Source organism: Haliotis asinina, chromosome 7 (assembly GCF_037392515.1).
Source record: "Haliotis asinina isolate JCU_RB_2024 chromosome 7, JCU_Hal_asi_v2, whole genome shotgun sequence".
Lineage (NCBI taxonomy): Eukaryota > Metazoa > Mollusca > Gastropoda > Lepetellida > Haliotidae > Haliotis > Haliotis asinina.
The window spans coordinates 61,715,477-61,725,532 of NC_090286.1; the positions used below are offsets into that span (position 1 = coordinate 61,715,477).

The 10,056-nt window shown below is 38.5% G+C and overlaps 1 protein-coding gene across 1 annotated transcript; it reads left to right on the top strand.

Annotated features, from left to right (window-relative positions):
* The first annotated feature begins 928 nt into the window (after positions 1-928).
* LOC137290775 (transcription elongation factor A N-terminal and central domain-containing protein 2-like) lies at positions 929-9,446 on the top strand. Its single transcript, XM_067821891.1, has 4 exons — positions 929-1,127; positions 4,333-4,474; positions 6,685-6,878; positions 8,634-9,446. Exons 1-4 carry the CDS (start codon positions 1,032-1,034, stop codon positions 8,820-8,822), a joined length of 621 nt encoding a protein of 206 aa, XP_067677992.1. The 5' UTR covers positions 929-1,031; the 3' UTR covers positions 8,823-9,446.
* The last annotated feature ends 610 nt before the right edge of the window (positions 9,447-10,056 follow it).

Genomic DNA, 10,056 nt, shown 5'->3' on the forward strand with positions numbered 1-10,056 from the left:
ACATACATACAGTACATATTAAACTACATTTACAAGCCATCTGTAACACACCATTTTTTTAAAAACTTGGTATGTTAATTATATAAATACATGTTTGAAAGATAAAGTTTTGATATTCAGTATGAGACAGATGGATATTTGGCACAATAAGATAAATAATTATCATGTTCTACAACTCTGTAATGTTATCAAATAGTATTTGTTGCATATCATAATCCTATCAAACAATTTCCGAATATATTTTGCTTCCTGCTCTCATTATTCATGTGCTCATAGATGGGAGAGAAAAGTCACCTACAGGAATATTTTCATCATGGAAAACAAAACAACTTGGAAAACAGGAAGGGTATCAATATAGTTCGTCTACTAAACCATTGAGCGCATGACTTAAAAAAAACTTAATCATTTCATTTACATTCACAAGACATGGTCCCTCAGTTACATGGAGTAAACTTTGAAATATTCAGTATCAAACTATTAGTAAATTAGTGAACCAAGCTATCAAAATTATGTCTGACCCGGCTAAATACTTACAATAATTTACAATTGGAATACAACCTCTTCCCTCCAGGACCCGCGACGAAGTTCCAATTTTGAAAACGCAAAGACCCCATAAGTCCTTATTTAAAATAACATGTCTGTTTCAAACAAATGTGAATATACTTAAATACGTGAATTCGTGAAGATCTAAATATGTTATGTATTTGTATCTCTGTGTGTCATAGCACTACTGGTGTAACAAAAGACGAATATGCGTAGTGAATATACGTCTTTGATGTAACATAATTTCCTGTAAAGTATTATCATTATCATTATTATCATCACGTTGTAGTCTGTCAAACACCGCACAAGGATACGAGTGTCTCGCACTTGGAGAGGGAGCCCGATACACAAGTCTTATAAAGGGAGGTAACACATGTTTCTCTACTCGGTTTCCCGAAATTCTCCGAAACAGTTGATGCACAGAGTTCCTTCCCTTCAGTAAACAAAGTAACTGACAAGTGAACTGATAAAATTGGCCTGTTTTCATAATGGACAAATTTGTGACCAGAACGAGAAAACAAGTGGGGAAACCTTCACCAGGGAAGTCAAAACAGTTTAGACAAGCGACAATCGAATCATTGCAGGTGAAACAGAAAAACAGACATGGAACGTTTGTCCACACACACATTCATGGGATCTGGAGATTGAGACTAATCTAACAAGGCCATATGCAGCTTAATTACGCTTCTTGCGCCAATTTACTCTTGTATATAGAAGCTACACCTGTATTAAGTATTAACTCAAGAAATGCTAAATACATGAATAGCTTTGAGTCGCTGGGATGACAGGACATTTAGACTGCTTTTTCACCGTAGCCGCTACCTCACGTGTGGCAGTAGCCAGAGTAGGCATTTTTGATCTTCAGGTTTTCAGAGTTCCGGGATGAGCTACCCATCCATAGTAATCACCCAGACTGTCTAACTGAAATATTGGGAGTATTGCACTTTACCGGATGTGCTTTTCCAGAGTAATTAACGATCCGACCCTATCCCCAAGCCCTAACCCCAAACCCTTATGCATCGTAAGAGGGTGCTATACCCGGTAAAATGCATTCTAGCCGAAATATTAATATTAGAGACCATATGGCATAGTGCTCACAGCCTGGCAGCATATTGCATGTGGGTCCTAGTCAAAATGGCCACATGTCAAAATGGCCACAAATCTTCCAAGTCAAAATGGCCACAAAAAAGTCAGAATGGCCACACCAAAAAGTCAAAATGGCCACACCAAAAAGTCAAAATGGCCATACATTATTTAATTATTTTTCATACTTATTTGTAAAAAGAGACATAAGAAGTTATATCAGTCAAAACTTGATGGTTATTACACATGTAATATTAAATCATTTTCAACAAATAACAAATATATTTATGTATGTTTTTCAAGTACAAACACCTCTTTACTGTTTATTTTTATGTGTCATTCATGAGACCATTTTAATTCTAGTGAATTAACAAATATATATGTGCATGTTCTATATTCATGTACAGCATTACTTATTATTTATTTATACTCACCTTCCACCTGATTGTATAAGAACGATTACAATAAACACAGCGATGAACAATGAATCAATCAATTAAGGCTTAATCAGATAAATAGGCATCTTAATTATGGATGTAATCACATGCCAAACAGTAATTAACAAACCGCCTTAGTCATGAATTACAGTTGCAAGGCACATCATCACATGCAAATGCATTTGCATGCTGGTTTTTCCTGACGATCTTTGTGCACTTAACACACTTTACAGCCATGATAGAGGTAAGTGATATCATGTTCATATCTGTCCAGCATTATATAGTAATGTATCATGACACTGAGTTGAGTCAAGTAAGTAAGTTGCTTACGTATTGTATTGTTATCATAACACTACCAAATGATTAACAGGTCTTGAAAGAACACCTCAAAGTATCAAGGAGGAAAACATTGAGGGATTAATTAAACATCTCCATGTTTTAAGAAAGAAAACATTGCAATGTTTTAAATAAACATCTACAAGTGGTAGATAAGAAAACATTGCTAGAGTGCCTTTTGGACATAGGTTCGTCCACTAGACTCCATCAGTAGAGGTTTCCCCTGTTGTGACCCAGTCTCGAGAAGGGTGAACTTCTCATCCACCTCAGTCTCAAAGTATCAATTAGGAAAGTACCTCAATAATAAACACCGTTTTGTTGTGTGATATAGCTGCTTTTGTCATTTTCACACTTTGATATCAAATAATACAAATGTCATTAGCATTAAAAACTAATAAAAAAAAGTATGGCCATTTTGACTTTTCTGTGTGGCCATTTTGACTTTTTTGTGTGGCCATTTTGACTTTTTTGTGTCGCCATTTTGACTAGGGTCAGTGTGGCCATTTTGTCATGTGGCCATTTTGACCTGTTCCCTTGCATGTCACCTAAATCTGATGTGTGTTCAGAATTGTTAGTGCTCGATTCTGAACGCCTGTGACAGGACAAGTGCCTGCTGCCACAGCTGCCAAGCGAACAAAGATGGTGACCATGTTTAATGAAAAAAGGAATTCAAATCATCATCATTAGTTAGCATCCACCTGACGAAGGGGCAAGGAATAGTCAAGAAACGTTGTGCAAACAATAAAGAAGAAGTTGACATCCGTAACATTTTTCTTATACAAGTTTAATGTCATTTGTCACCACTGAAAAGCCATTTGGCTTGTCCCAGAATAACACGAGTTGGTCACAAAAGGTTTAATGTAACAAAGCGCTCGCATCCATTTAGGACCCATGCGAGAGCTCACTGGAGACAGTCATGCTGGCACTCACTGTTCTGAACACGCCTCTGGTTACATTCGCAATATCTACCACAGATTAGCTGTTTATCTAATTACATTATATTCCTGACTAAACACTGTAGATGTTGGCACTGTTGAATACACGAAATCAGACAGACATGTTTTATGTACCATGTTGTGGTACTTACATGTTCTGACATCTTAGCATTACCCTTTGCATAAATACAGTTGCTAATCATCATGTTTACTTGCTGCTGAACAGTTATTGCCATATTTGACAGTATTTACGAAATTACTTTGCCGTTCATTAAATTAATGAAACAAAATTAATTATGATACTTAATTACTTTTTCACCAATGTGTCCAGCCCATTCACTGACACCAATCATGTATTAGTAGAACACAGCAGAAAGGAATCATGGCAGTACAAAGAAAGGTTTTCTCACAAGCCAATGTAACAGCAATCGCCATTTCAGAATTTCTTTTGTCATTCAGGAAATACAATACATTTTATCATGCAGTAACCTCAAATAATTACAGTAACAGTAAGTGAGTGTTTTTTTCACAGTAGACTGATATAGGGAATGAAACAATTATTGACTGTTGTGAACTTGAAATTACTATCAGATAGATTGTGTGACATCCTCCCCTCCCCTCCCTGCTCCTCAGCAACCCATGCTTGCTTTAAAAGGCGACTGTGCTTGTGATAAGAGGCGACTAACAGGATCAGGTGATCAGGCTCACTGACTTGTCACTGGTTCCCCAGATCGATGCTCATGCTGTTGACTACTGGATTGTCTGATCCAGCCTCGATTATTTACAGACCGCCGCCATATAGCTGGAGTATTGCTGAGTGCGTTGTATAACTGAACTCCCTTCCTCCCTCACTAAAATATGTTCAGTAATGTCAAGAAACAGAATGAACTAAGATTAAAATAATTTGGCAGAGAGTGTCACGATACAGCATGAATTGTAACAAGCAATCTAGCCTTATTGTAATGTGGTTGATTGTATTTTGAACCTGTTGTTGTTAGGGGGTGGTTGTGATCGAGGATATCCAACGTCTCAAGAACAAGCTGAAGCTGGAGAATCAATCCAAGGATGTTCTGGTGGACTGTTTGAAGGAACTGGGAAAGAAGATACCCCCGAGGCATGTCATGTTGTCAACCAAAATAGGTGAGGATCTGGCTATGTCCACCAAAATTGGTGAGGATCTGCACATGTTCAGCAAAATAGGTGAGGATCTGGTCATGATATCTACCAAAATAGGCGAGGATCGGGCCATGATGTCTACCAAAATAGGTGAGGATCGGGCCATGATGTCTACTGAAATAGGTGAGGATCGGGCCATGATGTCCACCAAAAGAGGCGAGCATCTGGTCATGATGTCTACCAAAATAGGTGAGGATCGGGCCATGATGTCTACCAAAATAGGTCAGGATCTGGTCATGATGTCTACCAAAATAGGTGAGGATCGGGCCATGATGTCTACCAAAATAGGCAAGGATCTGGCAATGATGTCTACCAAAGTAGGTGAGGATTTGGTCATGATGTCTACCAAAATAGGTGAGGATCGGGCCATGATGTCTACTGACATAGGTGAGGATCGGGCCATGATGTCTACTGAAATAGGTGAGGATCTGGCCATGATGTCTACCAAAACAGGGAAAGATCTGGTCATGATGTCTACCAAAATAGGTGAGGATCGGGCCATGATGTCTACTGAAATAGGTGAGGATCATTCCATGATGTCTACCAAAATAGGCAAGGATCTGGCCATGATGTCTACCAAAATAGGCGAGGGTCGGGCCATGATGTCTACTGAAATAGGAGAGGATCGGGCCATGATGTCTACCAAAACAGGTGAGGATCGGGCCATGATGTCCACCAAAAGAGGCGAGCATCTGGTCATGATGTCTACCAAAATAGGTGAGGATCGGGCCATGATGTCTACTGAAATAGGTGAGGATCGGGCCATGATGTCTACCAAAATAGGGAAAGATCTGGTCATGATGTCTACCAAAATAGGTGAGGATCGGGCCATGATGTCTACCAAAATAGGTCAGGATCTGGTCATGATGTCTACCAAAATAGGTCAGGATCGGGCCATGATGTCTACCAAAATAGGCAAGGATCTGGCCATGAAGTCTACCAAAATAGGTGAGGATCTGGTCATGATGTCTACCAAAATAGGTGAGGATCGGGCCATGATGTCTACCAAAAGAGGGAAAGATCTGGTCATGATGTCTACTGAAATAGGTGAGGATCTGGTCATGATGTCTACCAAAATAGGCGAGGATCTGGTCATGATGTCTACTAAAATAGGTGAGGATCTGGCCATGATGTCCACCAAAATAGGTGAGGATCTGGCCATGATGTTCACCAAAATAGGCGAGGATCTGGTCATGATGTCTACCAAAATAGGCAAGGATCTGGTCATGATGTCTACCAAAATAAGGGAACAGCTTGTTGCATGTCAAATTCAACCAGAAATGTATAGGAAAACAATTAAGTGTAAAAGGAACAAAAAACAAAGATATGTTATACTGTTTTCTAGTCTATAATAAGATTTAACAATAATGGCAACACATAATAAATTGGCATGAATGCACAATGCCATTTAGAAAGTGATCAAATGTAACTTGTTGTAAATGTATTTGGGATGTATTTGGCAATTAGGTGCCTTACTGCGAGGGTATGGGTTCGAATCCTAGATGGGACTCATCCAACAAAAGTACTAGGATCTGTACTTAACTAACAAAGTGTATTCCTAAATAAAACATGTTACAACAGATTGGCAGGACAAAATTCAGTGTCGAACAATCACAGTGGCAGTAATTAATGCACCAGCAATGGTAATAGTAATGAAGTAGTTCACCTGGCACCATCTTTGTTGAAGCGTCAAAAACTGGCTGAGGCTGGGCATCCAGGGTGAAAACTGTATCTTGTGTTACGGTTAATAATTTGCCATGACAAAAGGTGTAAGAAAGGTGCCTCTTACTTACCTGGCTTTTACCTGAGCTGTTGCTACACCCATGACACAAATCTTGCAGTATTGAATGAAAATAATGATGGTTTTGTTGAGAAAAATTGTAACAAAATTCTGAAGAGTTGGTTTGTTTTTCCTATTTACTTTGGCATTAGTTTGTGTCATTTATGGTTATTTGTTTTTGAGTTAGAGTGCAATTCACTGGGGAGATTTTGACTCATATGGACTGTACATGTTTTTGTTATATTTGTGTCTGTTTGGATGAGAAGAGGACCAAATGACATTGTTTGATTCATCTTTAGGGAAATGAAACCAAATATTTTGCTGTGACAGTTATTAAACTATGTATCTTGTGATATTGTTTCCTATCAATGACTGTTTGATTCTACTTTTCAAGGAAAAGTTGTAAATCGATTCCGCAAACATGAAGATAACCAAGTTTCGAGTGAAGCACGGCAGGTATACCTGAAGTGGAGGCGGCATTTCAAGGATCATCTCGATCGGCCACAAATTGAAGTGAAATGTGATGCAAAGACAGAAAAAATGAGAGCTTCAGGAAAGCGTTTCATAGCCGATGCCCTTTCACTAGAGGTAAATGATGGGGTTTTCATAAAATGAACTGTTATCATTCTTTATCAAATACAGGAAACAAGAAATATCTGACCCTAAAACGTAAATTGAAATATATCCATACATCATGTACCTCATTCCAGTCAAATCTGTTGTTTACCTCTATATTTGTATTCATCCTAAAAACATGTTGTTTGCCAGCATTCCTTCGTATTTACCAGCTGAATATTGTCATCTTAATTATATTCAATTGATTTCTTTTAAATAACATTTTGCGTCTTTTGTCATGATCTGTAATGGAGACAACTTAGCTCATGACACCTAGAAATATCACTTTATGAGCCCATTAGGACCCAAATATATTCCGGTAGTTCATGTTGCCATCATATGGCCAGAGTCACATAACCCTTGAAGTAAATATCGGATGCATTAAGTTGTGTAAGTCATTGTTCCTTCAATTTATTCATCATAGACAATGGGTCTGAATAAGTTTCTCAAACTGTAGACTGATTAGAAATTTGATTGTGTTTGGTCTTCATATTACCTTTCATTTTTGCACTCTTACTTAGTCTTTACATGGAGGATCATATTTAAAGGTCACATGTAACCAAAACATCAAACATAATTAAAACACAGTTATCACATATTTATGATATATAAAATCCATTGCTGATTAAGAAAAAACAAATAAACAAAATTATAAGCGTATAATCGCAAATCAAAAGTGCAATATTTTGTACTTGGGTTTACCCCCCTCGAAACGAAGCAGCTGCAATACCGAACTCAGACAGAGCCAGTGGGTGTGCACTGAAGTGTAATGAAGCCTTTTCATTGGCCACTGGTTCGTTGTTTGTAAGCCCAGTAGGTGTTAATTTCAAATTGTATGTAGTCAATGATTCAAGTTGTGCACTGCATATTGTCATCAGCAGACAGGCAAGCAGATGTATAGGTGTGAATAAACCAGACATTTTTTTTCTCTGTGACAGTCTGCTTATCACAGTCAACATGCTTTTTTATGTAACAAGTAGATTACTTGCTTGTGTATACAACCAAGATTAGACTACTGCTCACTGCCTCATACTCCGAGCAGGCATACTGTTTCAAGCTCCATGAACCTATTCACTTATTTTTGAGAAATAAATCAACAATATATATACATTATAAGCATAAATATGTCAGATGATTTTTCTTCTAAACTTTAAATAGCTGTGGGACCGAAACATTGCCTTTTATACACACATTTCGGCTATGACAGCTCGTGTAAACGGGATCAGCTGCGTCTTTGTGTTGCTATGGTTTCATGGATACATCACGGAAATGTGTTTATGTGCACCAAACGTCCTGACGTTTTAGCATACTACATTGCAACTGGAATTTGGCCAGTGTAACAAGGTTCATACCTTAGGTTGTACCCAGTTGTACCCAGTGCAAATACGTTAACCTCTCTTAAATTGAGCCCTGTTAAAGTTTGCCAATTTGTATTTCCAAAAGTTCAAGTCTGTGTGTGCGCACTATGAATTTTGACCCACTATCGGGGAGAAATAAATCTCCTTGGTTGTGTGGACAGACTATCTACCCAGACAGGTCAGTCAGTGACATTCAGTCTCATTGCTAGACAGTTTGCGTGTAAAGATGATGAAGATGAAAGAAAGTTACAGAGGGTACTCAATGAGGCCAGATCAGGGCTCAAAAGTTGAGAATCAGGTTTCTGTTAAGTATTGTGGCTTGTGAGACAGGCAAGTGGGTGTTAAACATGTCATTCTGCTTGATTTCCAGCTGTCTCACAGTCTTCCTGAGGCAATAGAGAGAGAGGTGTTCTTTGTCAGCAAGAGGCTGATCAATGTCCACTATCGGAGGACTATGCGCACAGTGGTCTTCACCCTTAGGAATAAAGAAGATGTAAAAAACAAAGTGATAGCCAGTGAAATGTCTGTGGAAGAATTTGTGAAGACATATCAGAAATGATACAGTGTGTGTGGACGAAGGCATGATGATTACTCAGTCAGAAGGAAATTTGTGTGAAGATGTTTGCATGTAGCTAATGAATTGTGAAAAATGTTGTGTGTGCTGTAAGGTTTTGCAAGATTCACACGTGATTGGCATAGTAGAGGGCAATGCTAATCATCCTGGTGTAGCTGCTGGCGAAGACGTGCTCTATCTGTTTAGATCTGATTCAAACTGAGATGGACGACAGTTTGGCAGTGTGAGATAGTGTGAAGGGCTCCACCTGAGATGGACAACAGTTTAGCAGTGTGAGATAGTGTGAATGGCTCCACCTGAGATGGACATTTTAGCAGTGTGAGGTAGTGTGAATAGCTCCACCTGAGATGGACGACAGTTTAGCAGTGTGAGGTAGTGTGAATGGCTCCACCTGAGATGGACGACAGTTTAGCAGTGTGAGGTAGTGTGAATGATCCAGGACAGGATGTTTGCTCAGGACTCACCTTGCCATTATCAATATGAACTGAATTTATTTTCTTGTGCATTGTCTTTAATATTGTGTTTTAAACATGCTTTATGCTGGCTTTAACAAAACGATGAATGTTTAAATGTTTGTTCTTTTTAATAAAATATTATACAGAATTTCAATTCATACTGTCTGGTATAAAAGCAGCAATGTGAAGGTATTTTTGTTGCCAGAGTGTCTCACGAGGAACCCTTTTTTTAAATGGGTTCTGCTGCTGGTTTCCACAAGTTAGTAACACTTTTTGCTAACAGGTGGCATCAATCTGGGCAAAGTTTTGTCTGGTTGCATTACTCCAAAACCAGCTAGTTCTTGTTGATCCAGTTAGTGAGACAAGCTGATTTACTCATAGGTACTGAAGGATCAAACAGGAACATAGTAACCCACACGTGTCATAACTGAATGTTCAGTTATTACTGCAAGTGATATGACTGTATGGATGTGCTGTGTGATTGTTATTATAAAGGTAACGCTATTTTTCAGGGCATTATCATTTGCAGAAGGCCGAGGTCTTTCACTAACTGCCGTTGAAAAGACCCAGGGCTTCTGCAAATGATAATGCCCTGAAACACAGCATTACCCTTATTATAGCTATACTGGATAGAATGTTTGATAAAATAAGAATAGAAACAACACTGGTTTTGAAACATTTGCTGAAACTGACAACAAACAACAGAGGTCACTGCCACACTTTTTACAAATATGGACATGTCATAGAACAACACAGATGACGTC